This window comes from Nerophis lumbriciformis, linkage group LG21 (genome assembly GCF_033978685.3).
Source record: "Nerophis lumbriciformis linkage group LG21, RoL_Nlum_v2.1, whole genome shotgun sequence".
Lineage (NCBI taxonomy): Eukaryota > Metazoa > Chordata > Actinopteri > Syngnathiformes > Syngnathidae > Nerophis > Nerophis lumbriciformis.
This window is the reverse complement of record NC_084568.2, coordinates 37,929,881-37,953,321: the sequence shown is the minus strand read 5'-3', so window position 1 is coordinate 37,953,321 and position 23,441 is coordinate 37,929,881. Positions and strand designations below refer to the sequence as shown.

Sequence of the window (23,441 nt, the reverse complement as noted above, 5' to 3'; positions counted from 1 at the left end):
CATCCTGACCAGATGCCCGAACCACCTCATCTGGCTCCTCTTGATGTGGAGGAGCAGCGGCTTTACTTTGAGTTCCTCCCGGATGACAGAGCTTCTCACCCTATCTCTAAGGGAGAGCCCCGCCACCCGGCGGAGGAAACTCATTTCGGCCGCTTGTACCCGTGATCTTGTCCTTTCGGTCATAACCCAAAGCTCATGACCATAGGTGAGGATGGGAACGTAGATCGACCGGTAAATTGAGAGCTTTGCCTTCCGGCTCAGCTCCTTCTTCACCACAACGGATCGATACAGCGTCCGCATTACTGAAGACGCCGCACCGATCCGCCTGTCGATCTCACGATCCACTCTTCCCTCACTCGTGAACAAGACTCCGAGGTACTTGAACTCCTCCACTTGGGGCAAGATCTCCTCCCCAACCCGGAGATGGCACTCCACCCTTTTCCGGGCGAGAACCATGGACTCGGACTTGGAGGTGCTGATTCTCATCCCAGTCGCTTCACACTCGGCTGCGAACCGATCCAGCGAGAGCTGAAGATCCTGGCCAGATGAAGCCATCAGGACCACATAATCTGCAAAAAGCAGAGACCTAATCCTGCAGCCACCAAACCAGATCCCCTCAACGTCTTGACTGCGCCTAGAAATTCTGTCCATAAAAGTTATGAACAGAATCGGTGACAAAGGGCAGCCTTGGCGGAGTCCAACCCTCACTGGAAACGTGTCCGACTTACTGCCGGCAATGCGGACCAAGCTCTGGCACTGAGCATACAGGGAGCGGACTGCCACAATCAGACAGTCCGATACCCCATACTCCCTGAGCACTCCCCACAGGACTTCCCGAGGGACACGGTCGAATGCCTTCTCCAAGTCCACAAAACACATGTAGACTGGTTGGGCAAACTCCCATGCACCCTCAAGGACCCTGCCGAGAGTATAGAGCTGGTCCACAGTTCCACGACCAGGACGAAAACCACACTGTTCCTCCTGAATCCGAGGTTCGACTATCCGGCGTAGCCTCCTCTCCAGTACACCTGAATAGACCTTACCGGGAAGGCTGAGGAGTGTGATCCCACGATAGTTAGAACACACCCTCCGGTTCCCCTTCTTAAAGAGAGGAACCACCACCCCGGTCTGCCAATCCAGAGGTACCGCCCCCGATGTCCACGCGATGCTGCAGAGTCTTGTCAACCAAGACAGCCCCACAGCATCCAGAGCCTTAAGGAACTCCGGGCGGATCTCATCCACCCCCGGGGCCTTGCCACCGAGGAGCTTTTTAACTACCTCAGCAACCTCAGCCCCAGAAATAGGAGAGCCCACCACAGACTCCCCAGGCACTGCTTCCTCATAGGAAGACGTGTTGGTGGGATGTATTGTATGTTTAGGTGTGTGTATTTTTAAATGGCATAGTTCTAAATATGGTGTTTAGTGTGTGATTACCATGTTTTAGTCCCGGCCATGATGCTTTTCCAGCTGCAGTTTCTCCTTTGATGGAAATAAAACAGAAGTGTGGTTTATCCCAGCAGAAGATGACACTATTTGTTCCTCATGACAACAAAATATTTGTTAAGCTACATTTTTATTAGAGATGTCTGATAATGGCTTTTTTGCCGATATCCGTTTTTCTGATATTGTCCAACTCTTAATTACCGATTCCGATATCAAGCGATACCGATATATACAGTGGTGGAATGAACACATTATTATGCCTAATTCTGTTGTGACGCCCCGCTGGATGCATTAAACAATTTAACTTCACCATCAATTGATTAACGTGGACCCCGACACAAACAAGTGTGAAAAACTTATTGGGGTGTTACCATTTAGTGGTCAATTGTACGGAATATGTACTGTACTGTGCAATCTACTAATACAAGTTTCAATCAATCAATTAAAGCTGCAAGCAGCATTGGTCGGGCCCGCGTATTTGGCAGGTGCTAGTCCTAACTGTCCCAATACTTTTGTCCAGTGATAGTCATAAGTGTCCCAATACTTTTGTCTACTTTTAGTCTGAAGTGTCCCAAGACTTTTGTCTAGTGTACCTACCTTGTCTGCATTGTGTGGGCACGTTGGTGCTTCCTGCTTTTAAGCAGCCATCTTAAAAAAACAGCAGCGCAGCAGGTCTTTGAAGGGTCATAAAATCAAAACCGGAGCAGTTTGAAAAAAAGCGCTTCTGTCATTGTAATCACAAGGGTTCAATCTCTCTCCTGTGTTAGTTTGAAGGCGAAACGACAAACGCGCTCAGAGGAGTTCGTTTTTGAAGGAAGGTGACCGGTTTTTACAAAAAATTAGTTTTGAAGGGGGAATAGCAAACTTCCTGTTGATTTTTGCTGAGGGTTGTCAATTTATGAAATGTAGGTCTAAGTGAGACCTACATAGAGGTTTTTGTTTCATGTCTCTCCGACCTTCCCAGTGGGAGTTACAGGCAGTTTTGTCATTTTTTTCTTCCGAGGAGCAGTTTTTTCTTCGTTTTATTCAAAAATTGCTCTAGAGCGCAATTTTTAAATTTGGGATTAGGTTTTTTATTAGATCGCAATTTTTGCCAGTCCTGATGTGTGCGTTCAGTTTGGTGAGTTTTGAAGCGTGTTAAGGGGGTCAAATTACAGCTCAAAGAGGCAAAAGTTACTGTTTTTAGTACTTTTTTGTCTTGAAGGGGGAATTGCCAACTTCCTGTTGATTTTAGCCCGACAATGTACTATTATGAAATGTAGGTCTAAGTCAGACCTACATAAAGGTTTTTGTTTCATGTCTCTCCGACCTTGCTAGTGGGAGTTACAGGCAGTCTAGTTTTTTTTTCCTAGGGGGCGCTAGAGCGCAATTTTGAGTTTTGTGGTTCGGTTTTTTTTTTAAAAAGGCAATTTTCGCAGGTCCTGATGTGTGGGTCAAATATGGTGAGTTTTGAAGCATGTTAAGTGGGTCAAATTACAGTTTAATGTGGCGGCGGAAGAATAAAGAATTAAAGCTGCAAGCAGCATTGGTTGGGCCCGCGTATTTGGCAGGTGCTAGTCCTAAGTGTCCCAATACTTTTGTCCAGTGATAGTCATAAGTGTCCCAATACTTTTGTCTACTTTTAGTCTGAAGTGTCCCAAGACTTTTGTCTAGTGTACCTACCTTGTCGGCATTGTGTGGGCACGTTGGTGCTTCCTGCTTTTAAGCAGCCATCTTAAAAAAACAGCAGCGCAGCAGCATCAGCGCAGCGGGTCTTTGAAGGGTCATAAAATCAAAACCGGAGCAGTTTGAAAAAAAGCGCTTCTGTCATTGTAATCACAAGGGTTCAATCTCTCTCCTGTGTTAGTTTGAAGGCGAAACGACAAACGCGCTCAGAGGAGTTCGTTTTTGAAGGAAGGTGACCGGTTTTTACAAAAAATTAGTTTTGAAGGGGGAATAGCAAACTTCCTGTTGATTTTTGCTGAGGGTTGTCAATTTATGAAATGTAAGTCTAAGTGAGACCTACATAGAGGTTTTTGTTTCATGTCTCTCCGACCTTCCCAGTGGGAGTTACAGGCAGTTTTGTCATTTTTTTCTTCTGAGGAGCAGTTTTTTTTGCGTTTTATTAAAAAATTGCAGTAGAGCGCAATTTTGAGATTTGGAGTTAGGTTTGTTTTTTAGATCGCAATGTTTGCCAGTCCTGATGTGTGCGTTCAGTTTGGTGAGATTTTAAGCATGTTAAGGGGGTCAAATTACAGCTCAAAGAGGCAAAAGTGACTGTTTTTAGTACTTTTTTGTCTTGAAGGGGGAATTGCCAACTTCCTGTTGATTTTTGCCCGAAGATATACAATTATGAAAACTAGGTCTAAGTCAGACCTACATAGAGGTTTTTGTTTCATGTCTTTCCGACCTTCCTAGTGGGAGTTACAGGCAGTCTAGTTTTTTTTTTCCTAGGGGGCGCTAGAGCGCAATCTTGATTTTTGCGGTTCGTTTTTTTTTATTAAAAGACAATTTTCGCAGGTCCTGAAAGACAATTTTCGCAGGTCCTGATGTGTGGGTCAAATATGGTGAGTTTTGAAGCATGTTAAGTGGGTCAAATTAGTGCTCAAAGAGGCGGCGGAAGAAAAAGAATAAAGAATAAAACCTTACAAATTCAATAGGTCCTTATGTCCCATTGTATAAGGACTCCCTTTGGGAGTCCTTATACAATGGGCCATGCGGGCCCTAATAACAAGGTTTTCCAAAATAAGAGAACAACTTCAACTCCAGTTATGTAAAAAAGTGCCAACATGGCACTGCCATATTTATTATTGAAGCCACAAAGTGCATTATGTTTTTTAACATGCCTCAAAACAGCAGCTACAAAAACAATGAAGGCACACAGCTTCAGTCCAGAGTACACTAGAGCGTACTTGCCAACCTTGACACCTCCCAATTCGGGAGATGAGGGTCGTCGGGGTGGAGGTGGGCGAGGTGGGGGGTGTATATTGTAGCGTCCCAGAGGAGTTAGTGCTGCAAGGGCTTCTGGGTATTTGTTTATGTTGTGTTACGGTGCGGATGTTCTCCCAAAATGTGTTTGTCATTCTTGTTTGGTGTGGGTTCACAGTGTGGCGCATATTTGTAACAGTGTTAAACTTGTTTATACGGCCACCCTCAGTGTGACCTGTATGGCTGTTGACCAAGTATGCTTTGCATTCACTTGTGTGTGTGTGTGTGTGTGTAAAAGCTGCATATGTTATGTGAGTGAGCCGACACGCTGTTTGTATGGAGGAAAAGCGGACGTGACGACAGGTTGTAGAGGACGCTGAAGGCACGCCCCCAATATTGTTGTCCGGGTGGAAATCGGGAGAATGGTTGCCCCGGGAGATTTCCGGGAGGGGCACTGAAATTCGGGAGTCTCCCGGGAAAATCGGGAGGTTGAAACTGACACAGATAATTTCCAATATTTAATTTTAAAGAATTTATCGGCAGGCAGTTATTATCGGACATCTCTAATTTATATATATATATATATATATATATTAGAGATGCGCGGATAGGCAATTATTTCATCCGCAACCGCATCAGAAAGTCGTCAACCATCCGCAATCCACCCGATCTAACATTTGATCAGAACCGCATCCGCCCGCACCCGCCCGTTGTTATATATCTAATATAGACGATGCAAGGCATTAGTGAGGTTATAAAGCTTTTGCCTGTTAAAGAAAGGAGACTGATCCAATGCAGCACAGACATTCGCGTGCCACGCTGTCACGACCCAGACGCACACCAGTGCGCAATCATATGGGAGCCGCGCTGAGCGCACCTCCAAGCGCGTCTCGCTGCCGGCGACGGCCGGGTATATGGGCCCGACGCTCCAGCGCCATCCATTTTCAGGGCTAGTTGATTCGGCAGGTGGGTTGTTACACACTCCTTAGCGGGTTCCAACTTCCATGGCCACCGTCCTAGCTGCTGTCTATATCAACCAGGGTGAGCCCCACCCCTTTCGTGAGCGCACTGCGCGCGGAGTGACCCCTGTTACGCGCCCCCGGCAACAGGGGTGGCGGGCAGGTAAGCTGCGCGGGAGGAGCGCGCGGAGTGACCCCTGTTACGAGCCCCCGGCCACGGGGGTGGCGGGCAGGTAAGCTGCTTACCTGCTGCGCGTGACGCCGGCCGCGGCGAAGGCGGACGAGGCGGGGTGTCGGTGCGGTGGGCGCGGTGGTGACCCTGGACTTGCGTCGGGCCCTTCTCGCGGATCGCCTCAGCTACGGCTCCCGGTGGGGCCCTCTCGGGGGAAGGGGCCTCGGTCCCGGACCCCGGCGAGGCGTCCCTTCTCCGCTCCGTAAAAGTGTCCATCTCTTTTCTTTTCTTTTTCTTCTGTTGTGGCATATGCAGCAGGTGCCTGCTCGTTTTTCGTATGTGGGTAACAACATTTAACTATGTATATATATTTCCCAATTGGTTTAACTGCCACCCGCCTGAATCTATTTAAAATCTAATTTTTTTTTATTTCAACCACCCGACCCGACCCGACCCGACCCGCGGATAAAATCTAATTTTTTTTAATTTCATCCGCCCGATCCGCGGATAATCCGCGGACTCCGCGGTTGTGCCCGCAAACCGCGCATCTCTAATATATATATATATATATATATATATATATATATATATATATATATATATATATATATATATATATATATATATATATATATAGCACGAATCTTACATACTTGTATTATTTGGTGGTGTGCATAGTTATAAAAGGTGTAATAAAGTGAAATGAGTGAGAACAATGTTGTGTAGGAAAAACTAACAATTTAACTGTCTAGAATAGACTTACGCTGTCTTTAAGTTGAAATGGAGTGGTAATTGTTTTGTTTTTTTGGTGACAAATAATTTATGAAGTTGGGTTAATGACGCAGTAAGTGGAATGGTGCGGACACGTTTGTTACTGTATACTTTCTAATACGCTTGTGACTTGGGGACTTTGTGTGAGTAAGTCATTATTTGATACTTGTTTATATTGACAAATGTGCTGTTTTGTTGTACATTGATTATTATGTACGTCTCACTTGTGTGCTTAGCTGCTAGCTCCTAGTAGCCTAGCATGTTTACCTTTTTGTAGATGACTTTAGTAAAATAGCAAACAATTGTTTGCCAATTGGAGGACATTTACGGCTTGTATCGGAGATTTTAGATGCAAGCTGATATCATCCGATGCTGACACCATAATAGGAACTAGAGATGCGCGGATAGGCAATTATTTCATCCGCAACCGCATCAGAAAGTCGTCAACCATCCGCCATCCACCCGATGTAACATTTGATCAGACCTGCACCCGCCCGCCATCCGCCCGCACCCGCCCGTTGTTATATATCTAATATAGACGATGCAAGGCATTAGTGTGGCATACCTGCCAACTACTCCGGTTTTCCCGTAATTCGTACGGTTTTCATCAACCTATTCCGGGTTACGGTTGCAGTGATAAAAAATACGGTTTTTCATTAATCTAAAAAAAAAAAGGGTGAAAACTACGCGAATTGCACCTTGTGCAGACAAGATTTTTCGATCGGACACGGAGGAATTAGCGATGTAAAAGACCACGTTGGGACAAAAAAACACAAGTCTAATGCCGTTGCTAGCGATACAAGTGGAAAACTTTCAACGTTTTTCGTCGCCCAAACAGATTCTTTGGATGTGATAAATGCCGAAGTTTTATTTACGGAGGCAATAATTGAGCATGGACTTCCAATCTCACTGGCTGATCACATGGGACAGTTAAATGTTTGTAATGCAACCTTTAAAAATCATTACGCGGTGATCGCGGTCCCAAAAATAAACTTTTCTTGCATGATAATGTCCAGAAAAACTCGCTTTATATTACTATAGAGTCCTTTTAACGAATGAGTTTGATGGTTTATCACAAACCTTAAATGAAAGAAGTCCTTTGTTCTCCTGCACCATGCATGCACTTTGGCCTTGCTTCGTGTTTGGTGCGCAATCCTGTCGGCTGTATTTCACAGCAGTCTTTGACAACTTGAAGTGGCATACAACATTTAAAACAAAGGGGTTATAGGAACAATCACTTTCAGTGTTTTATGCCACTTCAAGTAAACTTATAAAGTTACCATATCATTTTTGCAGTATGATCAATCTGATAGAATAAATTTGGATTTTAGCCACAAAAAGGTAATGACACCAATGTTATCTATTGGAATTGTTTAGTACTGTTATACTGTTAAAAGTGTTTATACTATTTATGCTTTCAAGTCCAAGTTGAAGAAATCGTGTTAAATGTTGACAGCATAACTACCAAAATACAGAAGTATGTCCTTAATATTTTTGCAGTGCTATTTCTGTTGAAAAGTTCAAATGATTACATTAGAGATGTGATGTGCCACTTTTCAAGTGTCTGATGGCTTCAATTAATTTTCATTAATTTTTCATATTTTGAATTCTTTTGAAAGGCTTACAAAAAAACTACATTTGAATTGTAATTCCATGCTATTGACAGGACTATTAATTTTAATGAAGTTAGCCTACCATGTTTACAGTATGATAATTGTGATAGAAATGTGAATTTTAGGCACAGAATATTTTTTACAATTGAACAAGGCAGTAGATTATACAAGCTTGGACAGAAAGTTAATAATGACACCAATTTTTTTTTTAATGGAATTGTTTAGTACTGTTTTACCATTTGCTTACTGTAAAAAGTGTTTATACTGTTTATACTTTCAATTAACAAATTGAAGTCTTGTCAGAGGTGGGTAGAGTAGCCAGAAATTGTACTCAAGTAAGAGTACTGTTACTTTAGAGATGTATTACTCAAGTAAAAGTAAGGAGTAGTCACCCAAATATTTACTTGAGTAAAAGTAAAAAGTATGTTGTGAAAAAACTACTCAAGTACTGAGTAACTGATGAGTAACATACACACTCATATCATATCATATCATATATATATATATATATATATATATGTATGTGTGGGAAAAAAAATCACAAGACTATTTCATCTCTACAGGCCTGTTTCATGAGGGGGGGTACCCTCAATCATCAGGAGATTAAAAAAAAAAAAAAAAATCTCCTGATGATTGAGGGTACCCCCCCTCATGAAACAGGCCTGTAGAGATGAAATAGTCTTGTGATTTTTTTTCCCACACATACATATATTGCGCTCTACTACGGTATCGAGCACTATTTTTTGGATAACCTTATTAAGACATATATATATATATATATATATATATATATATACACACATATATATATATATATATATATATACATACATTGATATATACAGTATATAATTTATATTTATTTATTTTGCCCTTTTTGTTTACATGTTAAAGGTGTTTTAATGAATATACATGCATGTTTAACATATAGATTCCTTTCTTTCATGAAGTCTAGAATATAAGTTGGTGTATTACCTGATTCTGATGACTTGCGTTGATTGTAATCAGACAGTAGTGATGATAACGTCCACGTTTTCAAATGGAGGAGAAGAAAAGTTCCTCCTTTCTGTCTAATACCACATGAAAGTGCTGGGTTTTTGGCATCTTATTTGTCCAGCTTCCATATTTGTTTTTATACACTTTACAAGAAATACATTGGCGGCAAACTCCGTAGCTTGCTAGCTTGTTTGCGCTGGCTTTCGGAGACTCTTGTTTTGAAAGCGCAGGCGCGATGGAGCGGCACTTTTATTGTGAAGACAGGAACGTCCTCATGTGCGTTCAGTCTTTAGGCTTTTGACGGGATGTACGGTTGAAATAAAAAAGTATCTTTTTTCCTTCACACTTTTGATTGATTGATTGGAACTTTTATTAGTAGATTGCACAGTACAGTACATATTCCGTACAATTGACCACTAAATGGTAACACCCCAATAAGTTTTTCAACTTGTTTAAGTCAGGTCATGTGACCACCTGGCTCTGTTTGATTGGTCTAACGTCACCAGTGACTGCATCTGATTGGTGGAACGAAGTGAAACGTCACCAGTAAGGCAGGCACTTTGAAGGTCTGTCTGACAGACCAAAACAAACAAAGCGTGCATTAACAGATCGATAAAAATTAGTAGCGAGTAGCGAGCTGAATGTAGATAAAAGTAGCGGAGTAAAAGTAGCGTTCCTTCTCTATAAATATACTTAAGTAAAAGTAAAAGTATGTTGCATTAAAACTACTCTTAGAAGTACAATTTATCCCAAAAGTTACTCAAGTAGATGTAACGGAGTAAATGTAGCGCGTTACTACCCACCTCTGAGTCTTGTGAAAGGTTGACAGGATAACTGGCATTAACTGTCAAAATAAGTTCAAACTATTGAAGTTAGCTTACAGAATAAACATGTCAATCAACCCATATGATTTTTGCTGTAATATTTCTGTTTTGAAAAGTCACTGTGACTGATAGAAAAGTGATGGTTTTAGCAACATTTTAACCTGTCTGAATGCTAACAATCATTTTGCGTCGGGGCGGGGGGCGAAGCCTGAACCCCCCACCAGGACTTTGTCCTGGACCTACCGGGGCCTGCAACCCCTGGACCCTGGCTACTAGGTTTTTATGATTTCAAAAGTTGGCAGGTATGCATAATGATATATTTATATAATGCATATTCCAGGATGAATTAGTTGTTAATAGTGAAACAGAGATATATTTTTGGGGAAGGTGACATTTGACTTGAAGAAGTGAAAGTAGGATGTTGTAGCTGGCGATGGATGTGAACTCTCCACACAAAAGCCGCGCGGTCGTATTGTTTTGTTGCAAAAAAAAAAAAAGTGAATGGCCGCCCTTTCCTCTATTGTCACGACTTGATCTTGGGTGTTTGCTTTTCCGGGATGCAACGGAAAGTTGGCACGGGTGAGACGGGAATGAAGGTACATGATTTATTTAAAGACTATAAATACAAAAAAAAAGGATCAAACAAAAAGCGCGCACAGTGGCGGAGAATAAACTGTGAAACCAAAAGACTATAGCAAAAAAAGTACAAATGAAAAGCACGCACAGTGGCGGATAGTGATGGGTCCGGCAACACCGATGCATCGGTGTTGCCGGGTCTTTTCTACAGCCGGAGAAATAATAACTAAGAAGAGAAAGCGTCTAAAATGTAATACGTCGGAAAAACTTTTTTTTTTTTTTTTAATAAAAATGTGTAAAAAAAATAAATAAAAATTCCCAGTCCACAATCATCCACAACACGTTCTCTTAGATGTCCATGTTATGATACATGTTCACATTATTTATTGACTGTATCTAAAAAAGATACAAATATATTTTTATTTAAATGAAGATATGAAATAATCCTAAATGAAATACAATATTATTGTATATACTAGGGCAGGGGTCACCAACGTGGTGCCCGCGGTCACCAAGTAGCCCGTAAGGACCAGATGAGTCGCCCGCTGGCCTGTTCTAAAAATAGCTCAAAGAGCAGCACTTACCAGTGAGCTGCCTCTATTTTTTTAAATGTCATTTATTTATTAGCAAGCTGGTCTCGCTTTGCTCGACATTTTTAATTTTAAAAGAGACAAAACTCAAATAGAATTTGAAAATCCATGAAAATATTTTAAAGACTTGGTCTTCACTTGTTTAAATAAATTCATTTATTTTTTTTTACTTTGCTTCTTATTACTTTTAGAAATACAATTTTAGAGAAAAAATACAACCTTAAAAATGATTTTAGGATTTTTAAACAAATATACCTTTTTACCTTTTAAATGTCTTCCTCTTCTTTCCTGACAATTTAAATCAATGTTCAAGTAAATTTTTTTTTTTTTTCATTGTAAAGAATAATAAATATTTTAGCTTCTGTTTTTTCGACGAAGAATATTTGTGAAATATTTCTTCAAACTTACTATGATTAAAATTCAAAAAAATTATTCTGGCAAATCTAGAAAATCTGTAGAATCAAATTTAAATCTTATTTCAAAGTATTTTGAATTTCTTTTAAAATTTTTGTTCTGGAAAATCTAGAATTAGATTTGTCTTTGTTAGAAATATAGCTTGGTCCAATTTGTTAAATATTCTGACAAAGTGCAGATTGGATTTTAACCAATTTAAAACATGTCATCAAAATTCTAAAATGTATCTTAATCAGAAAAAATTACTAATGATGTTCCATAAATTATTTTTTTAATTTTTTCAAAAAGATTCAAATTAGCTAGTTTTTCCTCTTCTTTTTGTCGGTTGAATTTTGAATTTTAAAGAGTCGAAATTAAAGATAAACTATGTTTCAAAATTTGATTTGATTTTTTTTCGTGTTTTCTCCTCTTTTAAACCGTTCAATTAAGTGTTTTTTTCATCATTTATTCTCTAGAAAAAACCTTCCGTAAAAGGAAAAAAAAATGTACGACGGAATGACAGACAGAAATACCCATTTTTTTAATATATATAAATGTATTTATTTAGCTATTCTTGTTTGAATCACACTTACGTGTAACTTACAAATGACAATATATTTATTTATTTAAGTGTGTATCAAACTGGTAGCCCTTCGCATTAATCAGTACCCAAGAAGTAGTTTTTGGTTTCAAAAAGGTTGGTGACCCCTGTACTAGGGCATCAAATCCGTGTCAGTTGAGTCGGTCCATAGGTTGCCTGTAGGGATTTTTAATGTCCAGCAGATGTCAGTATTTAGTGACACAGTATCGACACAGTATCAATACAGTTTTGCAATGTGTCGAAACGCTTCATGACGCCTCATCAACCCATCACTAGTGGCGGAGAACAAACTATGAAAAACAAAAAGACTATAAACATGGAACAAAAACTTACTTGGCTTGGACAAAAATAGTTGCATGAAGAATGGACATGGAAAGAATGGACAGAGCGTAAATGTGGTGAGGTCGTCAGAACGACAACAGAAAATGAAAAGCTTAAATAACAGACATGATTAACGAAAACAGGTGCGTGACTCAAAACGTGAAACAGGTGCGTGACGTGACAGGTGAAAACTAATGGTTGCTATGGTGACAAACAAGAGTGCACAATGAGTCCAAACGTGGAACAGGTGAAACTAATGGGTAATCATGCAAACAAGACAAGGGAGTGAAAAGCCAGAAACTAAACAAAACATGATTACACAGACATGACATCTATTTCTTCTCCGCAGGATACGATTTCATGGACGTGGCGAGGGCCCGGCGCGTGAGTCCTACACAAAGCACTTCCCGCCGTTCAAACAGAAACTAAAAGGATGTTCTACTTCCTGTCTTGCAGATGGAAGATCCTGTGGCTGACTCTGTGCCAGCCTCACACTTCCATGGAGGTGGAGGTCAGCCTTGTACCGCAAGGAATAAACACCTCTTTCATTCCGGCTCACCTCCTCCTTTCTTCCAGTACCTGCCTGTGTATACTCCGTCTGACCAGGAGAAGGAAAACCCCAGTCTGTTTGCCAATAATGTCCGGAAGATCATGGCAAAGTAAAAGTCTTTTCATTTCCAATGTTTTGAAATGAGCCGCTATTCATTGCCTCCTCTTCACCCTCAAGAGCGTTGGAGGTTCCTCTCACCGATTTGACCTTTGAGGACCGCGAGCTCAGCTATGCAGAGGGGCCCCTGAAAGTCTACGACCCCAGCAGCCTGTTGGAGTTCAACCACCTGCTGCCCCGCTTGAGGTAAGTGAGCCAGGCGTAACGTAACACTGACACCTGCTGGTCACGTGCAGGAACGCATCGAAGATGTCAAGTACGATCCTTTCAGATAAAATCCATCCCAAATAAATAGATGAGTAAATCCCACATGGGAAATAAATAGAATACATATTGAACTAAAAGTAATATAAAATAATTCAATAAACAATTCTCAGATGGCACATAAAATACAAATATATTAAGAGTTAAAGAACATAATTAATTAAATAAATGAATTAATCAATTCCACTGAGAAAATAGATAAAATACAAATAAAGGATTAAAGCTGCAAGCAGCATTGGTCGGGCCCGCGTATTTGGCAGGTGCTAGTCCTAACTGTCCCAATACTTTTGTCCAGTTATAGTCATAAGTGTCCCAATACTTTTGTCTACTTTTAGTCTGAAGTGTCCCAAGACTTGTGTCTAGTGTACCTACCTTGTCTGCATTGTGTGGGCACGTTGGTGCTTCCTGCTTTTAAGCAGCCATCTTAAAAAAACAGCAGCGCAGCAGCGGGTCTTTGAAGGGTCATAAAATCAAAACCGGAGCAGTTAGAAAAAAAAAGCGCTTCTGTCATTGTAATCACAAGGGTTCAATCTCTCTCCTGTGTTAGTTTGAAGGCGAAACGACAAACGCGCTCAGAGGAGTTCGTTTTTGAAGGAAGGTGACCGGTTTTTACAAAAAAAATTAGTTTTGAAGGGGGAATAGCAAACTTCCTGTTTATTTTTGCTGGGGGTTGTCAATTTATGAAATGTAGGTCTAAGTGAGACCTACATAGAGGTTTTTGTTTCATGTCTCTCCGACCTTCCCAGTGAGAGTTACAGGCAGTTTTGTCATTTTTTTTCTTCCGAGGAGCAGTTTTTTTTGCGTTTTATTAAAAAATTGCTCAAGAGCGCAATTTTTAAATTTGGGGTTAGGTTTCTTTTTATTAGATCGCAATATTTGCCAGTCCTGATGTGTGTGTTCAGTTTGGTGAGTTTTGAAGCATGTTAAGGGGGTCAAATTACAGCTCAAAGAAGCAAAAGTGACTGTTTTTAGTACTTTTTTGTATTGAAGGGGGAATTGCCAACTTCCTGTTGATTTTTGCCCGAGGATGTACTGTATTGAAATGTAGGTCTAAGTCAGACCTACATAGAGGTTTTTGTTTCATGTCTCTCCGACCTTCCTAGTGGGAGTTACAGGCAGTCTAGTTTTTTTTTTCCTAGGGGGCGCTAGAGCGCAATTTTGAGTTTTGTGGTTAGTTTTTTTTTTAAAAAAGGCAATTTTCGCAGGTCCTGATGTGTGGGTCAAATATGGTGAGTTTTGAAGCATGTTAAGTGGGTCAAATTACAGTTTAATGTGGTGGCGGAAGAATAAAGAATAAAACCTTACAAATTCAATAGGTCCTTATGTCCCATTGCATAAGGACTCCCTGTGGGAGTCCTTATGCAATGGGCCATGCGGGCCCTAAATAGTCATAGAATATAATTGAATCAACAAAAGAATGATTGAATAGTTAAATTCCAGAGGGAAAGCAAATAGATTACTTGAATTATTAGTCCGAGTCCATGGTTCTCGCCCGGAAAAGGGTGGAGTGCCATCTCCGGGTTGGGGAGGAGATCTTGCCCCAAGTGGAGGAGTTCAAGTACCTGGGAGTCTTGTTCACGAGTGAGGGAACAGTGGATGGTGAGATCGACAGGCGGATCGGTGCGGCGTCTTCAGTAATGCGGACGCTGTATCGATCCGTTGTGGTGAAGAAGGAGCTGAGCCGGAAGGCAAAGCTCTCAATTTACCGGTCGATCTACGTTCCCATCCTCACCTATGGTCATGAGCTTTGGGTTATGACCGAAAGGACAAGATCACGGGTACAAGCGGCCCAAATGAGTTTCCTCCGCCGGGTGGCGGGGCTCTCCCTTAGAGATAGGGTGAGGAGCTCTGTCATCCGGGGGGAGCTCAAAGTAAAGCCGCTGCTCCTCCACATGGAGAGGAGCCAGATGAGGTGGTTCGCGCATCTGGTCAGGATGCCACCCGATCGCCTCCCTAGGGAGGTGTTTAGGGCACGTCCGACCGGTAGGAGGCCACGGGGAAGACCCAGGACACGTTGGGAAGACTATGTCTCCCGGCTGGCCTGGGAACGCCTCAGGATCCCCCGGGAGGAGCTGGACGAAGTGGCTGGGGAGAGGGAAGTCTGGGCTTCCCTGCTTAGGCTGCTGCCCCCGCGACCCGACCTCGGATAAGCAGAAGAAGATGGATGGATGGAATTATTAGTAATAGGAAATAAATAGATCCAACAGGGGGAAATTAATCGTAATAAAAAATAGCTAAATAAATAAATCCCACTGGGAAAATAAATAGAAGAAATAGGAACTGATTAAATAAATGAATACATCTCACAGGGGGGGAAATAGAATACATTGTAAATTAATCGTAATAAGAAATAAATAAATCCCACCAAAGGAAAATGTATAGAATAAATATCAAATTAATAGTATTAGGAAATAAATAAATCCAACAAGGAATAAAACAGATGTGGAATTAATAGTAATAGGAAATAAATACATCAATAAGTAAATAGATCCAACAGGGGGAAATTAATAGAATACATATTAAATTAATAGTAATAAAAAATAGCTAAATAAATCCCACTGGGAAAGTTAATATAATACATGCCAATAAATAGGAACTGATTAAATAAATAAATACATCTCACAGAGGGGAAATAGAATACATTGTAAATTAATCATAATAAGAATTTAATTAATAAATTGCACTGAGAAAATAGATAAAATACAAATAAAGGAATAGTCATAGAATATAATAGAATCAACAAAAGAATGATTGAATAGTTAAATTCCAGAGGGAAAGCAAATAGATTACTTGAATTATTAGTAATAGGAAATAAATAGATCCAACAGGGGGAAATTAATCGTAATAAAAAATAGCTAAATAAATAAATGCCACTGGGAAAATGAATTGAAGAAATAGGAACTGATTAAATAAATGAATACATCTCACGGGGGGGAAATAGAATACATTGTAAATTAATCGTAATAAGAAATAAATCAATCCCACCAAAGGAAAATGTATAGAATAAATATCAAATTAATAGTATTAGGAAATCGGTAAATAAATAAATCCAACAAGGAATAAAACAGATGTGGAATTATTAGTAATAGGAAATAAATACATCAATAAATAAATAGATCCAACAGGGGGAAATTAATAGTAATAAAAAATAGCTAAATAAATCCCACAGGGAAAGTTAATATAATACATGCCAATAAATAGGAACTGATTAAATAAATAAATACATCTCACAGGGGGGAAATAGAATACATTGTAAATTAATTATAATAAGAAATAAATACATCCCACAAGGAAAATATGTAGAATAAATATCAAATTAATAGTATGAGGAAATCAGTAAATAAAAAAAATCCATCAAGGAATAAAACAGATGTTGAAGTAATAGTGATAGGAACTATATAAATAGGAATATAAGAAAATAAATAGGTGTTAAATTATTAGTGATGGGAAATAAGTAAATAAATCCCCCAGTGAAAATAACTATATTACAAAAATGTGAATAGTAATAGAAAATACATAGATCCCACTGGGAAAATAAATATATAAATATGACATTTATAGTATTTAAACAAATAATTAAACTAGTAACTAAATTCAAGATTGTTTATTGTCATATGCACAGTTAAACAGACGTACAACTTTGCTAGTCCACCCTTCAACAAGTCACACGGTACTTAGCTCAAATAAAAATACAAATGTATACACAAGGCACAGTAGGTAACATAACATTATTGCACATTCTGATTGACAGTCAACAGTATAAATATGGAGGTGACCTTGGGTCACAGCAGCAGTTAAAGTGTCTACAGTGATGGTTCACAGTTCGGGGGTGGTCATGGTAGCTGTCTTTTGTTCAAAAAGACAAAAGTAAAATAGATCCTACATGGAATTAAATGGAACACCTAATAAATGAATAGTAATGGGAAATTATTAAATGCATGAATGAATAAATCCAACAAGGAAAATAAATAGCTTTATATAAATGTTGAAGTGTCAAAATAAAAAATCTAAATAAACAATAGAAAATAATCACCTCTGAGGTCATACTTAAATAAACTGCTGTTAAATCTCAACTGTAAAAAAAAAAGATGAGACTGATGGAGATTCTTCTTAGTTGGATTTTGTTTTTATTACTGCTTCATTCATACAAAGAGGAATCAACTTGAATTATTTTGACATTTTGTGAAACAGAGACATATTTTGGACTAAATAGAACATTCTACAACTGTTAAAATTCAGTATGATGTTTGAGTCAATATTGTGAGAATGTCCCGCGCTAACCAGCCACTGATGATGAACTATTTAACTCTCCCGTGTTCTTCTCTGCAGGCTCAAGACGACAGAGAGCTCGTTGCAGGAGCAGGTGAGCAGAGTCAGGAAGCTGCGGAAACATCTTCTGACTTTGGAGGACTTTGCCCTCTTCCTCCATGTTGGTGTGACGGACACACTCCAACACATCCACAGACTCTTTAACCAGGTATGTCTCCCTCTAGTGGACACTTGCAGATGCACCACAACTCTTATTACTTTGTGTCCAGCAGGAAGAGGGCCAGATAGACACTATGTCTCCCTCTAGTGGACACTTGCAGATGCACCACAACTCTTATTACTTTGTGTCCAGCAGGAAGAGGGCCAGATAGACACTATGTCTCCCTCTAGTGGACACTTGCAGATGTACCACGACTCTTATTACTTTGTGTCCAGCAGGAAGAGGGCCAGATAGACATCAGGCACTACCTGCTTGCATTGTCCACCATTTACAGGCCATCCAAGTCAATGGAGACCCTCAAGATGGCCTTTGAGGTAAGTCCACCATCTTGCTCTTCTTTCTTTACATGACTTGTGTTAACACGAAGGGCGCTCACTGGTGCACAGATGTATGACTGCCAAGACACCGGCCAGGTCCATGAGCGGGACCTCGCCGCCATGTTGGAAATCATGTTGGGGGTGAAGGAAGTGGAGCTGTCCCTGCTGATGATGGAGCTGGGAGGACCACACAATGCCAAGGTCACGTATGGTAAGACTTCACTTCAGCTCTTATGCTACTACTGCTATACATGTATGTATGTATATATACACATATACTGTGTATATATATATATATATATATATGTACTTATGTACATGTCCACGTCCGTACGTACTAAGTAAGTATGTACGTAGGTAGGTACGTACGTACCTAGGTACGTGTACCTACGTACCTAAGTACCTAGATAGGTAGGTACGTACGTACGTACGTACGTACGTACGTACGTACATACATACGTACTATGTAGTACGTACATACGTACGTACCTACGTACATACTATGTAGTACGTACGTATGTACTATGTACGTACGTACCTAGGTATGTACGTACGTACGTGCTACATAGTACGTACGTACGTACGTACGTACGTACTATGTTCGTACCTACGTACATACATATGTACTATGTATGTACGTACCTTGGTACGTACGTATGTACCTACATACGTAGGTACATAGTACGTACGTACCTACGTACATACTATGTAGTACGTACGTATGTACTATGTACGTACGTACCTAGGTATGTACGTACGTACGTGCTACATAGTACGTACGTACGTACGTACGTACGTACGTACGTACTATGTTCGTACCTACGTACATACATATGTACTATGTATGTACGTACCTTGGTACGTACGTATGTACCTACATACGTAGGTACATAGTACGTACGTACCTACGTACGTAGGTACATAGTACGTACGTATCTACGTACGTAGGTACATAGTACGTACGTACCTACGTACGTAGGTACATAGTACGTACGTATCTACGTACGTAGGTACATAGTACGTACGTACCTACGTACGTAGGTACGTACGTATGTACCTACATACGTAGGTACATAGTACGTACGTACCTACGTACGTAGGTACATAGTACGTACGTATCTACGTACGTAGGTACATAGTACGTACGTACCTACGTACGTAGGTACATAGTACGTACGTATCTACGTACGTAGGTACATAGTACGTACGTATCTACGTACGTAGGTACATAGTACGTACGTATCTACGTACGTAGGTACATAGTACGTACGTACATAGTACGTACGTACTATGTATGTACATACGTGCGTACTATGTACATAGTACGTACGTATGTACATACGTACGTGCGTACTACATAGTACGTATGTAGTATGTACGTACGTACATACTACATACGTACCTATGTACATACGTGCGTACTACGTACATAGTACGCACGTATGTACGTACGTACATACATAGGTACCTACATAGGTACGTACATAGGTACCTACATAGGTACGTACATACTATGTACGTACATAGGCACATACATATGTATGTACGTACTACATACTATGTACGTACGTACGTCATACTATGTACGTACGTACATAGGTACCTACATAGGTACGTACATAGGTACCTACATAGGTACGTACATACTATGTACGTACATAGGCACATACATATGTATGTACGTACTACATACTATGTACGTACGTACGTCATACTATGTACGTACGTACATAGGTACCTACATAGGTACGTACATACTATGTAGTACGTACTATGTATGTACATAGTACGTACATAGTCATACTATGTACGTACATACTATGTACGTACGTACGTACGTACGTACGTACTACATACTATGTACGTACGTCATACTATGTATGTACGTACGTACGTCATACTATGTACGTACGTACGTACGTACCTATGGACGTACGTATGTACGTACGTACGTACGTACGTACGTACGTATGTACGTACCTATGGACGTACGTATGTACGTACCTATGGACGTACGTATGTACGTACATAGTATGTAGTACGTACGTACGTAAGTACCTACTTACTAAGTACATATGTATATGTAGTTGTTACTTACTTACTTTACGTATCCTAACCTCACCTTTGCTTTGCCCAGATGAACTTTGGTGTTTTATGGAGGAGCATCCTCACTTTGTCCAGAACTACCTGGACTTCAAAGACCACCCCCGCCATTTGTGTGTGGGCCCACATGACACCTGCAATGGACACACGACACCAGATGACAGCTGCAATGGACACATGACACCTGCAATGGACACATGACACCTGCAATGGACACATGACACCACATGACACATGACACCACATGACAGCTGCAATGGACATATGACACCACATGAGACCACATGACACCTGCAATGGACACATGACAGCTGCTATGGACACATGACACCTGCAATGGACACATGACACCACATGACACATAACACCACATGACAGCTGCAATGGACACATGACACCTGCAATGGACACATGACACCACATGACACATAACACCACATGACAGCTGCAATGGACACATGACACCACAGCTGCAATGGACACATGACACCACATGACACCAGATGACACCTGCAATGGACACATGACACCACATGACACATAACACCACATGACAGCTGCAATGGACACATGACAGCTGCTATGGACACATGACACCACATGACACCTGCAATGGACATATGACACCACATGACACCTGCTATGGACACATGACACCTGCTATGGACACATGACACCTGCAATGGACACATGACACCTGCTATGGACACATGACACCTGCTATGGACACATGACACCTGCAATGGACACATGACAGCTGCTATGGACACATGACACCACATGACACCTGCTATGGACACATGACACCTGCAATGGACACATGACAGCACAAAGAGAACTGAGTGTAGAAGTTGAGAGGAAGCATGTTGTCATTTGTATTGTTGTGTGTGTGCCTCACAGCAGTAGCAAGGAGGACACAAGAGGAAGCAGTGAAGCAGTGAATGTAAAAACTGTGCTTCATATTTTGTACATTCTTCAGTAGAACTTTGTTTCCCATGACTCTATTTTTCACACTCTAAGGCACACTTACATTTTCTCAACAATAACCTAATATTATTTCTGGTTGGGCTTAAGGACCTCCAAGCAATTGTATTTGGTACATGATAAGAGTGACACATAAGAGATATGTGTTGACTGACGCTTGTTCAATAAATGAAGCTAGCAAGTACCCGTAAGCAAGCAACACCAAAACGTTGAGGTTTCATTTGGAATATGAACATTACACACAAATGGTTTTACTATTACTTTGTTCAGCTACCAAGCCGCACCACTTACAGGACTGTCGGAGCATTATGGCTACCATAGTTGGACGTACTGTGCTTCAACATACAGGTATTAAGTTGTTTATATAAGGACCCCAAAATGGCCCCTTTTAGGAGACATGTTATCTGGCGTTTTGTTTCGGAATATAATACAAAACCAACTTTTCTTACTTATTGTTTCCTACTGATGTGTATGTGGGATCTCTATTCTCGATCATTCATCCTCCCATTTCTAATATAAATAGTGGACAATTCTAACTTATATCTGTCAGTAAACTTGCTATGGAAGTGTTTGAAACTACAGATGACGGGGAGAAGATGCAGTCAAAGTGGAGGCACGTAACTAAGACTCATGCTGTAAAACATCATCTATGCAACATTTTCAGCAAAGAACATGTTATGTAGACCACAAGGAAGTCTTTTACATTTAGGGAATAATCATAATAATGTGACTCCTTTAATGCGCCTTATATTTCGCTGTGGTCCAAAAAATACAGTACGAGTCTGCTCCAAAAGCTCAGAATAAAATCAACAAAAATGACAAAAATTTCTCCATGAGAAATAATGTTATGTTATGAAAGAATAATATGTACTATAAGCCACATTTGAGCAGAAACCACATTTTACATGACATTTTGTTTTTTTTAGAGATGCACCAAGAAGGTCTGCAGTGTTACAAACTACATGACCTTTAGTATAAAATACATTTGTCCACACCTGCTTTGTCTTTTATAAAAGCTAACAACCACCAGTGATGTCATCATGGGGGAGTGGAAAATGACCGGGGATTTCCATGCCCAAGAGCACGAAGGCAGTGGGCGCTAAGAATGGTGCTCACACTAAATATTCACTTACACACTGTGCTCACTTATTGGTGACTTCCTGTCAGTGGATAGTAACTTCTGTACTGCTCGACAAGCTGCACACTGACTACTCTAAAGTACATCCAAGGTAAGTGCATATACACACACACACACGCATGAGCACATATATACACCCACACATAAGCACATATATACACCCACGCATAAGCACATATATACCCCACGCATAAGCGCATATATACACACACACGCGCATATATACACCGACGTATAAGCGCATATATATACACCCACGCATAAGTGCATATATACACCCACACATAAGCGCATCTATACACCCACGCATAAGCACATATATACCCCACGCATAAGCGCATATATACACACACACGCGCATATATACACCGACGTATAAGCGCATATATACACCCACGCATAAGCGCATATATACACACACGCATAAGCACATATACACCCACACATAAGCGCATATACACACACACACGCGCATATATACACCGACGTATAAGCGCATGTATACACCCACGCATAAGCACATATACACCCACACATAAGCGCATATACACACACACGCGCATATATACACCCACGCATAAGCGCATATATACACCCACGCATAAGCGCATATATACACCCACGCATAAGCGCATATATACACACACACGCGCATATATACACCCACGTATAAGTGCATATATACACCCACGCATAAGCGCATATATACACCCACGCATAAGCGCATATATACACCCACGCATAAGCGCATATATACACCCACGCATAAGCGCATATATACACCCACGCATAAGCGCATATATACACCCACGCATAAGCACATATATACCCCACGCATAAGCGCATATATACACACACACGCGCATATATACACCGACGTATAAGCGCATATATATACACCCACGCATAAGTGCATATATACACCCACACATAAGCGCATCTATACACCCACGCATAAGCACATATATACCCCACGCATAAGCGCATATATACACACACACGCGCATATATACACCGACGTATAAGCGCATATATACACCCACGCATAAGCGCATATATACACACACGCATAAGCACATATACACCCACACATAAGCGCATATACACACACACACGCGCATATATACACCGACGTATAAGCGCATGTATACACCCACGCATAAGCACATATACACCCACACATAAGCGCATATACACACACACGCGCATATATACACCCACGCATAAGCGCATATATACACCCACGCATAAGCGCATATATACACCCACGCATAAGCGCATATATACACACACACGCGCATATATACACCCAC

General features: G+C 40.6%; 1 protein-coding gene across 4 annotated transcripts in view; it reads left to right on the top strand.

Moving 5' to 3' along the window:
• The window catches only part of lpcat1 (lysophosphatidylcholine acyltransferase 1), a 76,854-nt gene extending 56,317 nt beyond the window's left edge, over window positions 1–20,537 (top strand). Inside the window, exons 7-15 of one of the 4 annotated variants that reach the window (XM_072915650.1) lie at window positions 12,516–12,550; window positions 12,623–12,677; window positions 12,743–12,825; window positions 12,894–13,019; window positions 17,427–17,574; window positions 17,805–17,900; window positions 17,973–18,114; window positions 20,041–20,154; window positions 20,491–20,537. In XM_072915650.1, the coding sequence (XP_072771751.1) occupies window positions 12,516–12,550; window positions 12,623–12,677; window positions 12,743–12,825; window positions 12,894–13,019; window positions 17,427–17,574; window positions 17,805–17,900; window positions 17,973–18,114; window positions 20,041–20,154; window positions 20,491–20,513 (822 nt within the window). In that variant the 3' untranslated portion in view covers window positions 20,514–20,537. Of the gene's footprint in view, window positions 1–12,515; window positions 12,551–12,622; window positions 12,678–12,742; window positions 12,826–12,893; window positions 13,020–17,426; window positions 17,575–17,635; window positions 17,901–17,972; window positions 18,115–20,040; window positions 20,155–20,490 lie in introns of those variants that run through there. The other 3 variants (XM_072915649.1, XR_012051069.1, XR_009817639.2) reach the window with 3 other exon arrangements.
• The last annotated feature ends 2,904 nt before the right edge of the window (window positions 20,538–23,441 follow it).